The sequence below is a fragment of the Sinocyclocheilus rhinocerous genome, unplaced genomic scaffold, assembly GCF_001515625.1.
Source record: "Sinocyclocheilus rhinocerous isolate Xijiao unplaced genomic scaffold, SAMN03320098_v1.1 scaffold4923, whole genome shotgun sequence".
NCBI lineage: Eukaryota > Metazoa > Chordata > Actinopteri > Cypriniformes > Cyprinidae > Sinocyclocheilus > Sinocyclocheilus rhinocerous.
The window spans coordinates 109033-131877 of NW_015656588.1; the positions used below are offsets into that span (position 1 = coordinate 109033).

The window sequence follows — 22845 nt, forward strand, 5'->3', positions numbered from 1 at the left end:
GTGGAGGATGGAACAAAACCTTGTCTGAGCCGTAACGCTCCGCTGACGTGTGCAGTGTAAATAAGGGGTAACTTTGAATAACAAGATATTGAATTTTTTTTTTTTAATACTTGTTAAGTGTCTTGTTAATACTGCAAATGCATTTTAATGCCACAGAACATTGCACAACTCACACATGCAAGTCAACAAGCATACAACACCACACATTACATACTCAGCACTTCACTGCACTCAAACACACAAACATAAAACACCATAAACATTATGTAAACAACATACTCAACTCTATACCACACACACAAATATCAAAAAAAGATTGTTGATGCTTACTGTTGTTCTGTAATCTGTATTTTTAGTCATTTTCAAATCAAAATCCTGTGTAATGGTAGAACACAGCATGCACCTTAACAGTCCCCTAAACCTACTCGTCACAGAAAACTTTCAGCATTTTTACATATAAAAAAAAAAAAACTTCATTTCAGTATGATTTATAAGCTGTTTTCCTCATGGGGACCAAAAAAAAATTTCCCCACAAGGTCAAAAATTACTAGTTTTACTATCCTTGTTGGGACATTTGGTCCTCATTATGTAGGGAATACCAGGTACACACACACTGTGCACTATTTCAAACATACTAACATTCAACTAAATTTTAGAACAAGTCAGACATGTTTCTGTAAATTGTTGAACAGCAGAAAATGTTTTAAGAGATGTTTAAGTTGCATTTGTAAAAAGCAAAAAAGAAGAAGAAAATAAAGAAGTCATTTAATATTCACCAGTTTAGATTTTTAGGTAACGCTGCTTAAAATTTCATGCGAAATTTACTTAAGAAGAGGGATGCAAAAATGATGCACTATATTTTTAAGTAAATCTAGCATATTATTTTTTTCAGTGTACATGCTTGATTTCTAGAAGTAAGAGACATTCTTCCTCATTATCACATAGAAAAACAAATGAGTACTTTTACAAACTCTTTCTCGTTTTGAGTCATACTTGAAGAAAGATTTTTCTGCATGTAGTTTGGTGTCAGTAAGGTATACAGTATATTTTTAAAGAAATTAATACTTTTATTCTGCAAGGATGCATTAAATTGATCAAAAGTGACACTAAAGTCATTTAGAATGTTTTTAGAATTTCAAATTAACTTCACAGCACAACTGGTTTCAACTTTGACAATAGTAATGTTTCTTGAGTAGCAGATCAGCATATTAGAATGATGAGGATCATGTGACACTGAAAACTGGAGTAATGATTGCATATATGATGCATATTGCATCATAGTGATTGAATATTCGGCTTTGCCATTACAGGAATAAATTACATTTTAAAAAGTATTTATGCAGAAAACAGTTTTTTAACATTTTACAAATATTTCACAATATTACTGTTTTTAGTATTTCTGGATCAAATAAATCAGCCTTGGTGAGCACTTCTTTCAAAAACATCAAAAAAACCTTACCGACCCCTTTAGGCTTTTCAGAGGTATTGTAAGAGACCTCAATCTCAGGGGACTGTAGGTCTGAAGGCAAATGTTAATTAAACGCTGTAAGCACTTATATATTTTTAGTCTTTTAATCATACAGCATCTGATTACAGTTGCGACTGCAGTGCATTATAACATGTAGAACAGTAGAGTAACCGATCTATCATTATTATTTAAAAATCCCTGTTTAGATGTGATCTCAGTTCAGCATTTCATGGTGCACAGAGCTAAAAAATATGATTTTTCATCTTCATTGAGTGATGATGTTCCCAATTAGCTCTCATTGCACACCATCAGTTCAGTTGAATGGATTTGAGTGTTCTCAGTTCAGTCTGTTATGTGATAAGATGTATCGTTTTGTTATTCCAGGTTTGGAGGATTCTGAACGGGACTAAAGTCATTTAGAATGTTTTTAGAATTTCAAATTAACTTCACAGCACAACTGGTTTCAACTTTGACAATAGTAATGTTTCTTGAGTAGCAGATCAGCATATTAGAATGATGAGGATCATGTGACACTGAAAACTGGAGTAATGATTGCATATATGATGCATATTGCATCATAGTGATTGAATATTCGGCTTTGCCATTACAGGAATAAATTACATTTTAAAAAGTATTTATGCAGAAAACAGTTTTTTTACATTTTACAAATATTTCACAATGTTACTGTTTTTAGTATTTCTGGATCAAATAAATCAGCCTTGGTGAGCACTTCTTTCAAAAACATCAAAAAAACCTTACCGACCCCTTTAGGCTTTTCAGAGGTATTGTAAGAGACCTCAATCTCAGGGGACTGTAGGTCTGAAGGCAAATGTTAATTAAACGCTGTAAGCACTTATATATTTTTAGTCTTTTAATCATACAGCATCTGATTACAGTTGCGACTGCAGTGCATTATAACATGTAGAACAGTAGAGTAACTGATCTATCGTTATTATTTAAAAATCCCTGTTTAGATGTGATCTCAGTTCAGCATTTCATGGTGCACAGAGCTAAAAAATATGATTTTTCATCTTCACTGAGTGATGATGTTCCCAATTAGCTCTCATTGCACACCATCAGTTCAGTTGAATGGATTTTAGTGTTCTCAGTTCAGTCTGTTATGTGATAAGATGTATCGTTTTGTTATTCCAGGTTTGGAGGATTCTGAACGGGACGTGTCTGAATAGAATAGAACGAGCCCACAGCAAAGCAGTCACCTGTGTCTGCTTCAACAAGGACAGCAGTCAACTATTAAGTGCCTCCTTTGACCAGATCATCAGGTTCAACATATATTACAAATCCGACTTTTTGCACTGTTTCGCTCCTTATTTTTAATAATTGGTGTTCACTTTTAGATTTTGCACTGAAGATGGTTTCTGACACTCCAGATCTGTTATTTAACTCAGTCCTGTCATGATTTGAGTGGCTCTCATTTGACGGGCACTCCAAGGGCACGAAAGTCAAAATCGAGCAAAAAAATCACATCTCGCATAATTATAACGGATTATTGTTTACATTATTGATCCTTGGTGTAACTTCAGACCTCCTTTGACCAGATCATCAGGTTCAACATATATTACAAATCCGACTTTTTGCACTGTTTTGCTCCTTATTTTTAATAATTGGTGTTCACTTTTAGATTTTGCACTGAAGATGGTTTCTGACACTCCAGATACAGTGGGGAAAAAAAGTATTTAGTCAGCCACCAATTGTGCACAAAAAATTGCTTATAAACTTCTTGCTATGCCATATTATTACCAAATATTGGATTTAATCTTGGATTTAAGCTACTGTCAACTGTTTGGTTACCAACATTCTTCAAAATATATGAGAATATAAGAATCTCATACAGGTTTAGAACAACTTGAGAGTGAGTAAATTTACATTTACATTGAGTAATTAAGCAGATGCTTTTATCCAAAGCGACTTACAAGTGAGGACAATAAAAGCAGTCAAAACTAACAAAAGAGCAACAATATATAAGTGCATATACACACACACACACACACACAAGTAAATGATGACAGAACTTTCATTTTGGTTGAACTATGCCTTTAAGAACAATCTTAAGAAGAAAGATAAGCACATTCCTAAAAAGTTCTCAAGTTTTTCTTTCAAGTAAGAAAATAACAGTTAAGAAGAATCTTATTCATAAGAATATTTTGTGAATCTGGTCACAAATGTTCATTTTGCAGGTCCATTGCCCAGATTAGGTAATGTAGGAGCATTACCCAGATTTTTTTTTGTTACTCTTAAGCTAATTGCTGTGATTTTCTTGCTAAGTTGACGGAAAAGATACAGAAGGTTGAAAGCCATGTAATGGATCTCACAATAGAAGCATATTGTATGCATAAGAAGCAAGATGACCAGTTGCTATGCAATAACCAATAAGTGCCAGTAAGAACAGTAGTAGTGAAATGTTTTGCCATGGATACTTTGTAGACAGAAACGGCGGGGGAGGAGGAGGAAATCTGAAGTCGTGGTCTGGGTGTTAAACATCATTAGGAATATTCCGTCACATGACCAGACTCAGCATCTCTCCCTCTCCCGCAGACCAGACTGCAGTAATTCTACAGCTGGGTGTCAGTTCTAGGCTCTCATGGTGCATGTGGGTGGAAAGAAGCAGGATTGGCCACGTGCGTGAGAGAGGCAGCACGCACAGATAATGTGTTTCTGTTCCTTGCTTAGCTACCCAAACAGCAGCAGACTGAGGCAGACGTTTTGTCATTCCAGCTCCTTAGCTGGATAAGGAACGAGAGGGGGGTGAAATGGCAAGCTGCTCTGCTATTGGCCACTTATTGATAAATACTAGCCCCTCCCCTTTTGCAATGGATTGGATCTATGCTCTCAGTAGTGTGTGTGACTCGTGAGTGCCAGCCTGGCTTTAAAGATGATGTATAAAAGGTTACCTTTCTTGTTTATGTCATAGGTCATCTTTGGATCAGTCATTGTATCTGGAAACCTTTGTAGGAAAGTAGTACATTTAAGGGATTTGGTAAGTGCACAAAACAAATGACAGTATAGACATATTTCAGTGAACATTTTTGTTTTGTTTTCTTTTGTGGACAGAGAGATGAGTTGGACAAAACTGAAATGAATCAAGGTCTAGGTGTTAAGAGTCATCAGGAATATTCCATCACATGCCCAGAGCGAAAGTCTCTCCCTCTCTCTCTCTCAGTCCTGACTGCAATAGTTCTGTGGCTGGGCGGCAGTGCTAGACTCTCATGGTGCATGTGGGTGGAATTTAATGTGCATGAGTGAAGAGTATTTTTTCAGTAAAGATGGTAGAATCACGTTGAAAGTTGCAGAGAAAGGTTTTGTTGTTTTGCTGTCTTCTTCTGTTATGACTTTGATGTGTGATTATTATATTCTCTTTGAGCTTTGATGATAATGATTGATTGATGGCATCAACATATTGCTTTTTGTTTTATTTTATTGTGCTTTCATGATTGTTTTGTTTTTGTTTAGTTTTTTGTTTGTTTTTTGTTTAGGTTCGTTTTTTGTTTGGTTTCAAGCTTTACTTTTTAAAGACATGTTGAATTTGTGAATTGTAAAGATGATACAATCACATTGTAAAATACAGACGAAAGTTGTGTTGTTTTGCTCTTTTCATGACATCATGCTTTTTTGTAGTATTTTGCTTTTTGTGTTGGGTGTGACTCTTTTGTTCTTTCATGAAGAAAATAAGTTGAATCATGTTGTATATTTTGTAGACAAAAGTTGTTTTGCTGTCTTCTGTTGTGACTTTGATGTATGATTTTTTTGAATGAAAATGGTCTTTGTTGATATTTAAAAAGTCTCTTTGTGGATAATAATTGATTCATGACATCATAACGTTTTGATTTTTTGTTGTATTTCTTTTATTGTTACTTTCAAAATAATTAATTTGAATTTGTGAATTGTGGTTACATTTCTAACTTGGATTTCTTTGATCAGGCTTCATGGTTTGAAATCAGGAAAGATGCTGAAGGAGTTTAGAGGCCATACAGCTCATATAAATGACGTCATCTTCTCACACGGTGGCCAGCATGTCATCAGCGCGTCAGCAGATGGCACAGTAAAGGTAAGTGTTCATACTGTGGTGAACCACACGTAATAGCCTATGCATCTTTATTTTTGTGAGTTTTCCCTGCTTAACTGTCTTTTTTTTTTCAGGTCTGGAGCATGAAGACAATGGATTGCACCCACACAATAAAAACCCCTGACATTCCTGAGGGTACAGACATCACTGTTAACAACATTGTGCTTGTCCCAAAGACTCCCGAGCACTTTGTAGTGTGCAACAGGACCAACACGGTTGTTGTTACAAACATTCATGGCCAGGTGAGAACAAAAAAATTAACCAGCAAGATACTCTGCATACTCCTCATGATTATTCTAAAATGCACACACTAGAGTGAACACTACAGTAACTGGTTTTCATATTTGACATAAATGGCACAAGTTAACACCATTTATGAATCAGAAACCTTGACTAAAGGCTGGATTGTTGAGCAGAAGTTTAAAAAAAGCAGCAAACTTCCAATGCAGGTTGTGAGGTTTGCTAAAAAATAGCTACGCACTTATTATTCAGACCGTTCAGCCGTCTCACCCACTCTTTTCTTGACATACTTGATGACTCTCTCTCGCATGCTTTTTGGTACTCTCTGAAGCGTGCCTTATCCATTTGCATTGCACTTTCGCTCTCACTCTCACTCTCTTGCCCCCCTCTCTTTTCCTTCCCAGGTGATGAGGAGTTTCTGTTCAGGTGTAAGAGAGGGGGCTGACTTTGTTTGCTGCACGTTGTCTCCACGTGGAGAGTGGATTTATTGTGTGGGAGAAGACTATGTGCTGTACTGCTTCAGCACCATCACTGGCAAGCTAGAGAGAACACTCACGGTACCATCCGCCCTCACAGCACATGCTGCATATTCACGAGATCTGTTTTAGTCGGGTGAAGTGTGATAGGTTTACAGCTAAAGTTGTCTTCTCAGTATTCCAGAACAATTGGTATTTATATTCAAAACATTGGCTGTAACTCTAATTAGGACTAGTTGGAGATACATCCAAACTGAATTGGATATAAAAATGAACTGTGCTTTAATATAAACCAGTTTCTGTGTACATCCTCCATAGGTACATGAAAAAGATGTGATCGGCATAACTCACCACCCCCATCAGAATCTCATCGCCACATACAGCGAGGATGGCCTACTCAAACTCTGGAAGCCTTGAGTCTCGTCTTTCATAATATGGACTTGTGTTCTATGTTCTGGATTTGTGGTATTCCTGCACACACACATATGTCTCTGCCTTTATACGCCTGCTATGACATTGGTCTTCCATTTAAAGCGCTCAAAAACATTCATGTTTCTGTTGAACCTTAGCATCATGCACTGAGATGAAGGACCTCTTCGACATCTGAAATTAACTACATCCAATTTCGTAATTTCGAGATGTTCCTCTAAAGCCTCTAATGGAAAACAAGAAAAACTGCATGGATGCACTGGTCTTTTACTATTAAGGGCTTTGTAGTATTGTCTGTGATAATATCTGCATGCAAGATTTAGCCCGGTCGACATTAATGTGGTAAATGTACTGGTTTTCTTTCCAGACTATTCTTTGAATCTTACATGTGAATGTATGCAATTTCTTTGATCATTTTGACCAAAGACAAATAATTAGTGTGTACTTGCTCATAATGTGACCTCGCACTAGTCGTGGACTCATTGAGGACATTTTCACATATTTGTACTTGTGTACATTTAGAATTCTGATGTTTAGAATTCATATGGTACAATATTGTGTTGATTATAATGGTTTAGTGTGTTTTAACACTCAACCAAGCACATCTACTTGTACTGCATGCAGGTGAACATATTATGCAGTTACTGCAATACTGTATGAAGTAATCAGTATGGTTTATATTCTGATAATTACAGATTATTTTCTATCGAGGATATTCACAATTTTTGTTGAATATTGGTATAACACTGCTTCACAGTGTAAGTCTCTGAGTATCTTACAGTGTTGGTAAATAATGTGCTGATATTGCTGCAGTTTAATTAAAATTCAAGCATGAATAATTCATGACAATCTTTTCAAGAAGATTTGTCATTAAGATGCATCATTAACTGGTTAGATGTTGGATTGCTTGATATTTGCAGTAGATCTCCAATAAATCTGTAGAGACATCTTGATATTGGCATAATTAGCCAAATATTCAATCCCCCAGACCCCAAAAATACAAAACTGACTAAACAAATAACATTGTGACATTTATTTTATAAATAGAACTACAAATGGCAGTTATTGGTCATAATTAAATTTTTTCAATTAAACTTCAGACAAAACAGATAATAATCAAATATAAGACTATCTGCTAGCAAAAATGAAAATAATAATTACAAATGGGATAAAAGTGCATTTGCAATATCCAAAAAAGTGTCTTCCAAATTTAGGCAGAGTTAACATTTAATTAATTTGCAAAAATGTTGAATTTTCTTTCAAGACGCGCTTAAGACTGATTTTATGCAGAGGTATGTAGATGGCTCATTCAATTAATGATTTATTTTTTTTTGTTATTTAGATAAAACAAATTCCTTCAAAAAAGCATTTAATATCTTCTTCGATCCTTAATTAGCAAACAAACACAATGTGATTTAGTTTTGATAAAATCCTTGGCTATTATTTCTTAGTTACATGAAAACAGTAACATGAAAAGTTACCATGTACTAGACTCTAAATAATATGAGCCAATTAAGAAGCTAACTAATATCACTTTCTACAAAATAAGGCTTTTAAGAGATGGATCACAGTTCATTTTGAACATAAGTTTTTCTTTGTTGAAATGTATTTTCAACTTCGTTATTAACCCTCTTATTAGTTCAAAATGTTCTAGAAAAAACATTTAGCAATAAACTGGCACATACCAAATTTCCAACAACATCAAGATCAAAGTCTTACATGAAACCCACAATTAACTGGCAATAAACAAAACACCACAAAGATTGTAATGTTTTCTCAAACTGATGAAGAAATATAAATTTTTCCAAGTTAATACATTTTCATGATGAAATTTTCTTGGATTATGGCACAACCAACTTGACCTGAATATCCCTTCCATTTCCACTGTAACTGCTACACAAATTTCCATAGACTCTCCCTTCAGCTGAACCTCTATGGCACCAGTGTCCCAACTCATTTGACTTTTTATTTCACAAATTATTTGCTCAAAATTTTGGATGAGAAGTTACTTCCAAACAATGACACAAGAGGTCGGCACTAAGAGGTCTTGTTCTAGGCACAGAACTATTTGAGAGGTACATTTTTCCCTCTTGGTCCTTTTTCCTTGTGTTCCAGCAGAGGTGGCATTTGTTGTGGAAGGGAGGGTAAGGGAACAGGAATCTCTACGAGGTTTGGCACTGCACACCTCCAGATGGGTAAAAGTCTTCCTCCTCTATATAGTGGTAATGGTGGCGATCATGGGTCAGATCACAGTCTTCAAGGTCAGCGTATATATAGAGGTCATCATCCATGCTGTCAGGCTCAATATTTGCCTGTTTTTCAGGTAAGTACCTTTCTAACTCCTTGAGTTTGTTTAATGGAAGGAAGTTCTCTTCAGGGAAGACAACCTTAAGAAGAAAATTAGCACAATTAGTTTATGTAATTTATTATTGTAAGTGAGAAGAGCAAGAAAATGTAGCTTAAGTATTTACTCTGAAATGTACTTTTTATGAAGTTTTCAGTTTTGTTTATTTAGCTTTAGTTATTTCAGTTCTTCAACCTTAAACTAAAAGAAAATGAAAAATGTTGAAAAGCATTTGTATCTGAAATGCAAATGCTCCCCCCCCCCAGTTTTAGTGGTTTTAGTTTTAGGTAAAGTCCCCCTGCAGTCACCAATGTTATCCTTAAAAATTGTCTTTCATAATCATAATCAAAATCAGAATCATCATGTTCAGTTTTTTCCCCCCGTGAACGTAATATCTTCATGGCTTCAATGTAACTCTAACATGCGAATGTGTTGTTAAATTATTGAAATATTATTATTATTACATATTGAACTAATTTTTCAAGAAAATATTTAATGTTAAAGTAGTTTTGGCTGCAAAAATGTTTGGGAATCCATTTAAAAGAACAATAAGTGAGAATCAATAAATTATGAATGATTTACTGGCATTGTGTGAATATGTAATCCATAAAAAGGAACTGTAATCTGATTATGAGCATTATAAAGTGTAACATACTCTAATTGTGAGTACTTTTTGGAATCGGATTATGTAATCCAGATTACATGTAATCAGATCCTACCCAGCTCTCTGTGTGTGTGTGTGTGTGTGTGTGTATGTATACGCACACACACACACAAACACACACACTCGTGCTCATGAATGCGTGTTTTACACTTAATTTCCATAACTTCTGGGAATCCAGAAAGTCCACATTTTGATAAAAGCCGTGTTAACGTTAGTTATGACTAAAGCACCTGCTGTTACTGTTTCAAAATAGTTTGACGATAAGCAGGAAATGTTCATGGGTCAGTGACATCACCGCATTGAAAAGGTCTATTCAATAATTAGTACTCACACTGAAAAGGATGATGAGTTTGCCTTTCTCAAATGGCCGACGGTGCAAAGGCATTCCCTCATTCAGAACACATTTCTTATCTCCAGGTCTGATCAACTCCCCTAGTAATGCAACAAAGACAGACAATACATTTGCTTTACACATCTACAGTTTATATAAGAGCAATGTCAGTTCTGCTATTATTAAGATTAATTTAACAACTAGCCAAGCTTATAATTTGTAGTATTTGAGAAAGATATCAGAACCAGTTACACCGAATCCAGGTAGACCAACGTAAGCACAGCCTACAAGAAGTGATATTCCACACATGCCTGGATGTCTGGTGATAGTCAGTGCTCGAATATGTATGTAGGATGGTTCACCTGGATGGGATGTGATGAGTAGAGTTCTGTTGTCCAGTGTATTAATAGGTTTTTGAAAACCACATAATGACTCTACCAACTGTAGCTCCATGTTCATGATGAGATCCTCTCCTTGTCTGAGAGGAGAAATGGTATGTTAACCATTATGTTTCTTACATAATATCCATATATTCTATATGTTCTGTTCCCTAATTGCCTTGTCTAAATGACCAAGTACTGTAACAGGCTGCCCCATATACAGAAAACAGAGGAAGTGTGACACTAATCCTGAAATAAATGAATCTGTGCTGCCATCTCCAGGACATTATCATCAGTGACATACCTCTGAAAATAACAGCCCTGCATATTGAAAAACAAAGCCTAATATGATGATCGTGACTTAAAAAAATCCATCACATACTTTTTTGTTGTTGTTCATAATATGCACTTAAGATAATAACAAAATGAAAGCGGTCAAATGTGAAGTTTAAAAATAAGTATAATTTAACTTACAACAACAATCTGTAAAGTAGTTGAAAACTTAGTTTAAAACACTAAATTTAATGTTGGTACATAACAAAAGTTATGTACATAATAAAGAGCTTTATATAAACACAGGTTTTTTTTACATAAATAATGTTGTTTTTTTTCCCCCATTTCAAAAAACTATTTTCTGTCTCTCCTTAGTAAAACACCGACAGACGTGAACTTTCTGTCACTGGACACGATTCTAACCTTGAACTCTGGATTACGCATAAAATAATACCTTCAGAATCAATTATACATGTGAAAATCAGCTGAGAATTGATCCAATTGTTATAACCTAGCTCAGAGAAAGATAGGAAACATGTCATCAACATGGCAGTTTTCCTGGTGGTTGCAACAATCTGTAAAGTAGTTGAAAACTTAGTTTAAAACACTAAATTTAATGTTGGTACATAACAAAAGTTATGTACATAATAAAGAGCTTTATATAAACACAGGTTTTTTTACATAAATAATGTTGTTTTTTTCCCCCCATTTCAAATAACTATTTTCTGTCTCTCCTTAGTAAAACACCGACAGACGTGAACTTTCTGTCACTGGACACGATTCTAACCTTGAACTCTGGATTACGCATAAAATAATACCTTCAGAATCAATTATACATGTGAAAATCAGCTGAGAATTGATCCAATTGTTATAACCTAGCTCAGAGAAAGATAGGAAACATGTCATCAACATGGCAGTTTTCCTGGTGGTTGACACTTATACTTAATACTTCTTCACCTTACAAATGATTTTTGAAAGCAAAAATGCTACGAAATGCAGAAAATATGATGTGCTAGGCACTATTTTTAGAATCAGCACCCCAAAATTAGAAGCAAGCATTGAATTTCATTTAGCAAATATGATGCAGGACAGTGTAATCAGCACTAACTTCAAACTTCAGTGTTACCAGCATTACTTAACAGAGACTTAGATATTATCATCTAGTCATTTTAATTTAGCTCAACTTCTTACTGATGTCTACAGAGTGGTTTTACCTGGTGAAAACCGGGTGCGCTCTCTGATCTAAGACAATGATGATGTCTCCAGGTTCAAGGCCAGGCTCCTGGTCACCCTCCCCATGGAACACTATTTTCTGTCCATCTTTCATACCTGCAAGAACACATAATCAAGCATAAACAAAAGTAACAAGCTGCAGAGAACAGATGTTTTGGACTGAACTGTGCTTTTCCGGGTCACTTTCTAACCTTTATCAATGTGCACCTCAAGAATCTTCTTCTGCCGTAGTATCTTGCGACCAGCGCATGTTTTGCAGCGGTCACGGTGACCCAGTTGCTGGCCTTGCCCCTGACAGCCGGCACAGACTGTTGATATCTGCTGCACCATGCCAGGTGCTAAGTGATGTAGTCTGACCTGGACACCCACCCCATGACACAAAGGACACACTTCTATCACTCCTTTACGGCCCCCACGACCTGAAGTAAAAAACAAACAAAACAAAAAAACAGTAAAAAACTATTCAGCAAAAAAATCCAACTTTTAAAATCCTACCAGAAAAATCAAAACAGTATATTAGTAATACAATGCTTATAAATACATTACCATTTAAAAATTTGGGATACTTTTTAGAGAAAATGTTATACTTTTATTCAGCAAGAATGCATTAAACTTACCAAAAGCGATTGTAAATGCTTTCTATTCGTCAAAGAATCATAAAAATATATATATTATTATTATTTTTATTTTTTTTTACAAAAATATTAAGCAGCACAACTGTGCTTAATGTGATACAAAAAACTGAAGTAACAGCTGCTAAAAATGCAGCTTTGCCATCACAGGAATAAGATCTTTCAAAGAAAAAATTCTTGAATGGTAGTGTAAAATATATAGTAATATAATAAAGTTCAGAAAAGGACCCCTTATACAAATATATACATTCCAGTCAATTATTACCTTCACACTTGTCACAGATTACATTCTTCTGGACAGCAAGTTTCCTGGTGGCTCCAATACAAAGCTCATCCAAAGATACAGTCAACTGATGCACCATGTTCTTTCCTGTGTAGAGCAACCACAACATTTCACTGTAAGATTTGTAATAATTCAGGAATTATTTAAAGTGGAATGCATGCATGTTAGCCTAATAGAACCTTTGATCTCCTCAAAAAGTGTAAACAAATGTAGAAAATGGGAATATCTGGGAATAACTTATATGTTTTACCAAACAAAAACATTCTATTTTAGGTTACTAAACATGTTAACTGAAAAAGGTCTGATTCCATTGTTCTTTGGAACATTCACAAATCTTCCAGGAACAACATGGGTTATCAGGTCTTGCGAAAGAAATGTGCGTACCTCTCCTCTCCCTGTGCATGTGTCCCCCTCCTCCAAAGAACATGTCAAAAATGTCCATGGGGGAGCCAAAACTTGGCCCTCCATTTCCTCCCTCCTTAATTGCCTTCTCACCCCCTCTGTCATACACTTCTCTCTTCTTGGTATCTGACAAAACCTCGTATGCTTGGGAGATCTGCTTGAACTGGAAATACAGAATAGTGAAGGGGACATAATATCTAAACTCAAGGTCCACACTTTGAGACCACCCAGATGATCTCTAAACTTCTATATATATTTCCAAATGAAAAAACCACTCAAATATAAGTGAACTATTAGGGAATTTATACTTAATACTAGACATTGATGATGTATAAAACTGTGACAGTCTTACCCTTTCCCCCTCTGTTGGATTTTTATCTGGGTGATATTTCAATGCCAGTTTACGATAAGCCTTCTTCAGCTCTTCAGGGCTGGCGTTAGGCTTTACACCCAGCATATCATAAAAACCAGTCTCTTTCACCATAGTTGCCCCCCAACAGGTTAATCTAGTCAAAAGAAACATTAAAAAAAAATACACTGAAAAACTTGACAGTTGCATAATTATTTCATTAGTATTAACCGTGTTAGAATTACTCTAAAGCTTGCCCATATTTAGTCTCATGATATAATAGCACTGGTTAGTAGAAATCAATTACAATTACATTAAACTCACCATAAAATTGAGACAGATTTAATTTGACCAACCGTTTTAAAACAAGTGATTTATAGTCCTTATTAACAAATTTTGTGTTAATGGATTTCAAAAACACGCGAAATTAAATGATAACGATACGGTGTCTGTTACTGTAAAAGGCAGCATTTTAGATAAAAACAAGCCAAAAAGAAACAAAACAAAGACAACAATCACGTGAACCATGCCATAACATTTTATTTTAATAAATCGTCAAGTACCGTGAAATATGGTGAAATCCCCTCTCGTCTTATGACTCCGTGTACCAAACAGACTTCCAGAATCTTCCAGCGGCGCTCTACATCTTCTTCTTGTGGAGCGTTATTGAACTTTGATTGCAGTGCGACCTATTTCTGCCACCTACTGTACGTAGTGACGTATGACAGGCAATGACGAGTAGCGTGTTTCCGTCGACAGCAGCTAATTTTATCAGCATTTCAATAACTCTCACTGGGCGACCATTCTCTTTCATATGTATTATTTATATAAATCACTAGCGCTTAGTTCACAAATTAAGTTTCATAATCACTAATTTATTTATTTATTTAGTCATTTATTAGACGCTTTTATCCAAAGCGACTTACAAATGAGGACAACAGAAGCAATCAATTGTAGTATTAAAACAACTAAAAACAGATCCAAAACGAAAAGCTAAAACTTTATTAATACTACCTATACACATTTTAAAAATAAAGAGATTAAATAAAAATGACAAATGCATACAACAAAGTTTCAAAACTTAACATAAATGAAAAACAAAAAATAAAGCTAAAAACAATTCAAAATATTAAAGAACAAAAGGTATAAGAGTATAATAATGATTCTAACATAACACTAAGCCAAAAAAACAACTACATATGTATGTACAACCACACACACATACATATATACTGTATATGTACATACACATTTATAAATTCAATATTATTTCATTTCCATTTAGTTTGTTGAACTAATGATATACAAATTTAAAATTTACTTTCCTAAGTGTTGCGTGTTTCTTGAATTCATTAGTTATCTCTTCACATTAATTCATGAAACGCAGCTACCACACTCAAATCTTGGCAAAAGGATCATTCGCCCGAACAGGGACTTGAACCCTGGACCCTCAGATTAAAAGTCTGATGCTCTACCGACTGAGCTATCCGGGCTTCGAAAACGCATAATGTTATAGCGACATCTATTTCCTGACTATTTAGTTGCACCAAACTCGTTAGGTGTTTGAGGAAATGGCCGGGTAACATTTCGAAAACGCATTATGTTATAGCGACATCTATTTCCTGACTATTTAGTTGCACCAAACTCGTTAGGTGTTTGAGGAAATGGCCGGGTAACATCGATTAACGCTTACAAATCTATAATGTCCGCATTCTTTTATGTCTTTAAAACGTGCCAATATGGAACGTTCCTAACGAGGGCGATTTCAAAAGACTGTTTTACAACGTGATAGTTTATATTTTAGAGTATAAATTCCAAGACTATTCGCCCAAATATTTTCAGTAGGCTCCATAGCTCAGGGGTTAGAGCACTGGTCTTGTAAACCAGGGGTCGCGAGTTCAAATCTCGCTGGGGCCTCAACTACGTTTTGTATAGCCGATTCTACTTCGAGACTATGCAATATAAACGGCATTCGTGGCAGTTACGAATTACATTTACACCAATTTCATATTAATCAGTTTGGTAGTGTTATTTGTATTAAGGATATCCTACCGCCAATGCTTCTGGAATCTTTCATTTCAGAAAAGGTCTGTATCCTACATCACTGTGTTATTTATTTGTAAATTATAATTTTAGGAGTTCAACAAGATCCTTTGCCGATTATTTTCAGTAGCGAAAATTCCTGGTGAGGTTCTCTATATAGACGACAGATGGCGCAACGACGTAAATGTCGACCTTCAAGAAGTCTTGAACCAAAGATCATTGTCAGAGCATAAGCTTATTAAGTCCATTACCTGACATAGCTACATCTCTATCACGTGCGAACTGAATATTTCCCTCCTGTGTTTGAAAATGTGAAAATATTCTCAACAAATAGATTCCAATCATTTTATTACATTGTAATAGCCTATTATTGTACGTAATACATTGTTTCATAGCACTTTTTTTTTGTTTAGAGGACTGTCCGTTTTTATTCTCAGGTTTTAAACCATTAACTGGGTAACAAAATACTCTACTTGTGTTTATAATAACAAAAATAGATACAAAACATATTTACCAGCAGAAGTGTCATTTAACATGACTCTGGCCTGGTTTAACAACCCATGCTTTAATTACGTTTAGTCTCATGAGTCGTGTATAAAACGTTTTGTATATAAATGCATGTTTTGGTGATGTTCTGTGTCTTATGTTTTATCATATTTAGTGATACATAGAATTCAACAGTTTACAACTTAAAACAGCAAAAATTAGGTCAGTTTTTCATTTATGCAGTTACTAGATGATATCTATGAATTATTGCTTTTTTCGTTCTGTTGCAATACAAATCCATCATATTACTTGCTCACCTGCAAACTACATGAAAAAACATGACCAACCAAACAGGTTTCGGCATCTGTGGCGCGTTAAAAGTTTAGCAACGTCTGATTTGTGAACGAATCGTTCCGTGTTCACGAATCAAACTGAATCGGTCCGAGCGGTTTTCAAACCAACTCACCGATTTATTGGATCGAGAACCGTGGCTGCATGCAGCTTTCATACTTTATAACAAATTTGGAATACGATTAAGAACAATAATGCCAGCATGCTATTATTCCGAAATCAGCCCATTACTTTCATATTCGCATATTTAAATCACGCTGTGACGAAGTAACCAGCATACTACTGTTACTATTTATCAAGCGGTTCTTTCAAACGAACTGTTCGAAAGAACCGATTCGCGGAAATGAATCGGACTTTCCAGCACGAGTTGGGCATTTTACTCGCACTGGTGTGTAACGCTGGGGAGGTATTATTGGGTGTCACATCTTCAACTCAGTTCGCTGCACACAAAACCACGAGCGGTTCACCAGAGATCGTTTACTCGAACGCTACATGATTTTCGATAAATCGCACCACGTTGCGCAAGGAAGTATTAAGAAGGAGAAGAAGCACAAACCGAGGAACAGTCAACGCTGAATGTGTAGAATAAGGAAGAAGAATATTGGTCCGTTGACTCGTTGTTGACACTCGTAAGGAGTTGTTGGGATCTCTCAAGCCCAGCCATGGAAGAAGTGATACGGAGATTTCTTTCCTGATGCTGCGATCTCACGCGTAAGCTACAAAAATGTGAGTAACGTTACACCTGCGATTTTATATGTAGGAAATCACAATATGCCAGCTCAAAACACATAACGTTACTCGTGTGTTTATCGATGTTATACAGACAAGGCAGTACAACATTACAGTGCTTAACATTAGCAAATCTGTCCTCACGCGTTCACAAAACGGAAAGTGATGCGTAACTAGTTTTTCTATTGTACTTGTAGGGACACGAAGTTGCTGGCCTCCGCCGTGGTCGTCTGGGAATGGCTGAACGAGCACGGGCGCTGGCGGCCGTACAGCCCAGCCGTGTCTCACCACATAGAGGCGGTGATAAGAAGCGATCCCCGCGGCGGCAGCGTCGTTTTAGGCCGAGCTGACAGCCGCCTGTCGCCCTACATCATCGATCTACACTCCATGCATCAGTTCAGACAGGATACCGGTAAGATGAAGATCAGCAGCGCAGCACTCTACCTGTGGCAAGCCACTTTTACATTCATTCTTTATAACGATCTAATTGAAAATTCTGTTATGTTATTATTTGTGATCCTGGACCTAAAAAAAAACCTGTCTTAAAGGGGTCATATGATGCTATTTTAAAGATAATTATTTTGTGTATTTGGTGTAACAGAATATGTTGACATGCTTTAATGTTCAAAAAACACATTATTTTTCAAATACTGTACATTATTGTAGGTCCTCTATGCCCCGCCTCTCTCAAACGCGTCGTTTTCAACAAAGCCCCCTCCTTTGACAAGCACAGTCTGCTCTGATTGAAATCACGTTCAAAAAGAAGGCGCGTGCGTGACGCTGTAATCCAAGCGATGACAGAAGTAGACGTAGAGGAGTGGATGACTGAATGCTCTGTGACCTTTTGCCTGGTTGTTAAAAAGTGCCTTTTGAGGCACCTTTACTTTATATAATGTAATTTATATTACTCCTGGCCCTGTATGTTTGTTGTTGTTGTTTTTTTTAAATTTCATTTTGTTTTGTGATTTTGTTGTTACTAGGGTTGTATATTTTTGTGTACTTGTTGCTAATCCTAATAAAGGAAGGAGAGAGAGAAAAAAAAAGCCTTTTAGTCACTCTAAAATTCATATTCCTATCCCTTAAGTCGCGCGAGATCTGCTATAAGGAGTGTCTGTTTGAGAACACTAACGTTATGTCCTTGTATACATATATTAGCCGCCAAAACAGACCACAGCACAACGTGATCGCAGCATTCTTTCTCTTTTTTTATAGACACTACTATCGCTATTGCAAACCCGGCATTTGTGAACACTAGCACACGTGTGTGAATTACAACCACCCTTCTCTTTCTTGGAATTGTACGGTTCATTGAGTGCAAGAGCGCTCCGCCGGGACACTAGGTCCGGCCTATATTCCCTTCATTCCTCCGCGGCTATTCAGTAGCTTTTCCGTGAAGGATTTTATTGCATATAAAGCTACAGACTATAATTAGGCATAGTCACTATGAGAGTTTTCATTCAACATTTGTCGAACTCCGCATTTGAACAGTCAATAGCAAATACTTAAACTAGTAACAAAACATACTTACAGTCGCTGATTCAGAAGCGCCAGATTGTCATAGCAAAGTCGGAATTGACCTCTTTTTTTTATTTTAGAAATAGTCTTTGTGCACAGCCAGCTTTGTACTCTTCTCGGTTCAAAAAACTGTCGTCCATAAAATGCGTTGCACAAATTCGAACATCTGGGTTGTGCTGTTCTGTTGTAAATAAATCTTAACCAATGATTCCTAATTGCATCTACTTCCGGAAGGCCAAATAAAGTGCTTTTGCTTTCGCACTGAATCACAGATTCCAGATTTTCAAATAGTTGTATCTCAGCCGAATATTGTCCTATCCTAACAAACCATACATCAATGGAAAGCTTAGGCTATTTATTCAATCTCAGTTTAAAAAAATGGACCCTTATGACTGGTTTTGTGGTCCAGGGTCACATTTTATATACGTATTTATATATCACTAGTAAAATGCTGAAATACCTTCATCAAGCATTCAATAGATATGAGTGCTTGCTAATCACTATCCCAGCATTGATAAGTAAAAATACAGTTGTTATTAGTAACAATTTTAATCTTATTATATTGACATTTTTAACAACATTTATCTTATTGGTTGACTCAAAATGCAAAGACTACTCAGAATCGCTCATACTAAATACTAGTTTATAAATAGCAGGTACTAGTAAAGCTGGATTCAGTACTTATAACTATTGAAATAGTTACTAGTAACCTAACTAGGGCTGCACGATATATCGTTTCAGCATCGATATCGCGATGTTTAGTATAGGCTACTGATCGTTATATTTATACTGATTGTTTTCTTTGCTCACACACAGACACGATGTCTACACCGGACGTGACAGCTGTACAGAGATACCCATTTTAAATACATTTAGTAGCAGAGCTACTGCACGCGATTGTGCTGGAAATCCATTTGTCCTTTGTTGAAACTTCCGCGTCGTCGTGGAGAGCGCAGGTCACGGTCGCTTAGCAACGGCAGACGCCATGAAAGCACGTATTTCAGCGCAAAGTCTGTCTACACTGGACGCTACAAAGCGACCGTTGCCAATCATTTGAAATTTGTGTCAGTACGTCATAAAGAGAACGTGGCATCAGTTTACTGTTGGGGATTTGTCGTGCCGCGCCACATCCAGTGTAGACAACATCACTTATTATAATGGGTTCATTGTATTTTGTCGCGTCGCGCGCATCCGGTGTAGACACTAATTTCTGTTCACTTCTGCGTCTATTTGTGCCTGAAATACTGTGCTCTGCAAGTATCCTTGTAAACGCAGTTGCTTATGGCTTAGCTGAAGGGAAACAATTGAGAAAGAAAGTGGATGTGTAACAGTATATTGGTTTACAGCAGTTTAATGTTCCTGAGGCTTTCTGTGTTATGAATGTTAATCAAACAACAAAACACAAAGAAAAATCACTTTTGCAGCTTTAACACAGATTTATTAGATTTAAGTTATACAGTGAAGACTGTGCTGTTATTTTACATTTGATTATTCAATTTCTGTACCTAAATACTGTTAGACTATATTTATATTTATCTATGCTTGTAATTTGTTTATTTCCTATGCTGATTTACTCGCCTACAAAATCACCCCAATCATTGATTATTTTTTTCCCCAAATAAACTATTCAAGTCATGTGGTGATTTTTTTTTTCATATCGCAATATATATCGCAGAAAAATAAAATATCGCAATGTGATTTTCTTCCAATATCGTGCAGCCCTAAACCTAACCAAGCTGTAAATATGAAAGCCTGTCTCTTCCACAAAATAAAGTAAAAGAAGGTAACTGCTACTTTTTATTTTACAATTTGGACTTTGTTTCTCGCTGTTGTGTTTTTTTTTTTGTTTATAACTCACAATTCAGTCTTTTCTTCTCAGAATTGAGAGTTAACATCCTGACTTTTTTCATGCAATTCTGAGTTAGAGGAAAAAGGTCAGACTTGTGAGATGTAACATCAGAATTGCAAGAAAGAAGAAGTCCGAATTGTGAGATAGTCACATTTTTTTTATCCCGCGGTGGAAACAAGCTTCCATACATAAGTGCTAGAATCTCATGAATACAATTGGAATAGAATCCAGCAACAATTGGAATACATTGTACATTTGAATCAAGTGGTAAAGATTTACTCTTTTGGAACTATGACTAGTAGCAAAGGAATCAGTGCTAGTATCTCTTGGTGAAACTAAAGAAAAGACTAGTCATTGAGTAATTAAAAATACAAGTATTAGTAACAGATAACTGTTAGTTTTATGGAATAATTGTTAAAACGTCTTGAGAGTTAAGTGTCTAATCAGTTTGTTGAAAACATAGCCCCGCAATGTTTTGATGTGCTGTTTTCGCACCTTCACCAGCAAATTTTTAACGCTCATGTACTTATGCACTTATTTGAGTTTTGAAGTGTGACATTGAATAATGTCCACTGTCTGTCTAGGCAGCTGTTGTTTTAGAAGGATATACAATGGCAGATATATATAAGCCACACATTGCATAGCAAAATATGAGACCAAGTTACATTTTTTGCCATAAACGGGCAATATATGTTAAACAATATAATATTAAAAGTAGATTTATGTATGACTGGACAACACAAATCGAAGGAGTGTGAAAATATAGGTGCAGAAAAAAGGCACGCATGTCATGCTCTAGTGAACACAGCTTGTTACAGAACTTTTTTTCTTGTAAAATTTACCAAACATGCTGAAAAAATTAATTTTCTAGATATAATGATTTCTAATGCTTGAAACTGAGTTACAAAACATTATCCATGTCTGATCTTGCATGATTTTAGTCAGACTAAACCGCTATTTCTTTAGTTTTATATGTAAAGTGTTTAAAGTCCTGTATGTTTGCAGACCCTGATTAAAGTGACTCACAGCAAATTCTTGGGCCAAAACTGCCTATTTATCCCTGTGGATAAAGTGCATTGGTGGTAATCAAGTGCACAAGGACACTCATAACCTCACAGGCCTAATGTGAATAATGGTTTACAGATACACACACCCAGGCAGCTCCCCAATTTTTTTTGCTAACACCCAAATTGTTTTGAAATGCAGGCTTTTCTCAGGTAATGTTTTGCCACCAAATTAAGATGAGGTTAGTGACATTTGCAACCTTAATCGCTCTGTCAAGACTTGCCCTAAAAACCTGCAAAGTAACTTGCTCAGACACACGTACACAGAGAGTGAAGTTCCTTAAAGGACTACCCAGGGAAATGAGAACACTTCCATGTGAAAGAACGAAACTATAAAGATTGATTGAGGGGGGAAGAAAAGGGGAGTGGTTGTTATTGTGCAACAGGCTAGTGTGTAGTTTCATCAGATCTGGGCCCCTGGGGTGCCGTCAGTTACTCTGTTTTCCATTGCAGTCTGGAGATTAGTATAACACACACACACTCACACCCACACACTCACACCCACATAGGGCAGGATTGTGTTTCTCCTCATCCAGTGACTCTCACATGGTTGGGCTGAAATAATTTCTTTCAGGCTGACCATTCTGTGAATCATTTCTGTTGGTATCACTCCCTCCATGAACACACATACACATGCACTACCAGTCAAATAATAATAAAGATTTTTTAAATGTTTTTTAAAGAAGTGTCTCATGCTCACCAAGACTGCATTTTTTTTGGTTAGTAAAAACAGCAATATTGTAAAATATTATTACAATTTAAAACAGCAAAATAATATATTATAAAAATATATAATATTGTAAAATAAAATGTAATTTATTTCTGTGCTGACAAAAATTTATTTTCAGCAGCCATTACTTGAGTATTCAGTGTCATTAGTATCAGTAATTATTGGTGCTCAATTAAAAAAGTTCAAAAAAAGTTTTTTTTTTGTTGTTGTTTCTTTTTTAATACAGACAAACTGATACCTTTTGTTTTTTTTCCAGTTTAAAAGAACAGCATTTATTTTAAATAGAAATCTTTTATAACATTAGAAATAGCTTTACTCTTATTTTTAAACAATTTAATGCATCCTTGCTGAATAAATGTTTTTTTTTTTTTTATTCTACCCCAAAGTTTTGAATGACAGTTTATGAAGGTTTCCACAAAAAAAAAAAAAAAAATTTTAAAAGCAAATCAGCATATTAGAATGATTTCTGAAGATCATGTGACACTGAAGACTG

General features: G+C 35.8%; 3 protein-coding genes and 2 non-coding genes across 5 annotated transcripts in view; 3 read left to right on the plus strand and 2 right to left on the minus strand.

Moving 5' to 3' along the window:
- Positions 1 to 7711, plus strand: part of LOC107720315 (WD40 repeat-containing protein SMU1-like) — a 19537-nt gene extending 11826 nt beyond the window's left edge. The window contains exons 9-13 of the mRNA XM_016527998.1: positions 2621 to 2748; positions 5405 to 5531; positions 5624 to 5791; positions 6194 to 6346; positions 6584 to 7711. Of these exons, the coding sequence (XP_016383484.1) occupies positions 2621 to 2748; positions 5405 to 5531; positions 5624 to 5791; positions 6194 to 6346; positions 6584 to 6682 (675 nt within the window). The 3' untranslated portion in view covers positions 6683 to 7711. The remainder of the gene's footprint in view (positions 1 to 2620; positions 2749 to 5404; positions 5532 to 5623; positions 5792 to 6193; positions 6347 to 6583) is intronic.
- A 1-nt stretch (position 7712) lies between these two features.
- Positions 7713 to 14286, minus strand: LOC107720316 (dnaJ homolog subfamily A member 1-like). Its single transcript, XM_016527999.1, has 9 exons — positions 14149 to 14286; positions 13589 to 13742; positions 13219 to 13399; positions 12817 to 12921; positions 12111 to 12338; positions 11901 to 12015; positions 10396 to 10511; positions 10034 to 10134; positions 7713 to 9081 (listed from the first exon to the last, which is right to left on the minus strand). Exons 2-9 carry the CDS (start codon positions 13718 to 13720, stop codon positions 8857 to 8859), a joined length of 1203 nt encoding a protein of 400 aa, XP_016383485.1. The 5' UTR covers positions 13721 to 13742; positions 14149 to 14286; the 3' UTR covers positions 7713 to 8856.
- Positions 14287 to 15005: 719 nt separating this feature from the next.
- On the minus strand, positions 15006 to 15078 carry trnak-uuu (transfer RNA lysine (anticodon UUU)). The gene has a single exon. It is a non-coding gene; the product is annotated as a tRNA-Lys (tRNA).
- A 351-nt stretch (positions 15079 to 15429) lies between these two features.
- On the plus strand, positions 15430 to 15502 carry trnat-ugu (transfer RNA threonine (anticodon UGU)). The gene has a single exon. It is a non-coding gene; the product is annotated as a tRNA-Thr (tRNA).
- Positions 15503 to 16842: 1340 nt separating this feature from the next.
- Positions 16843 to 22845, plus strand: part of LOC107720303 (E3 ubiquitin-protein ligase DTX4-like) — a 22051-nt gene continuing 16048 nt past the window's right edge. Inside the window, exons 1-2 of the mRNA XM_016527987.1 lie at positions 16843 to 17176; positions 17392 to 17606. Coding sequence (XP_016383473.1) covers positions 17160 to 17176; positions 17392 to 17606 — 232 coding nt within the window. The 5' untranslated portion in view covers positions 16843 to 17159. The remainder of the gene's footprint in view (positions 17177 to 17391; positions 17607 to 22845) is intronic.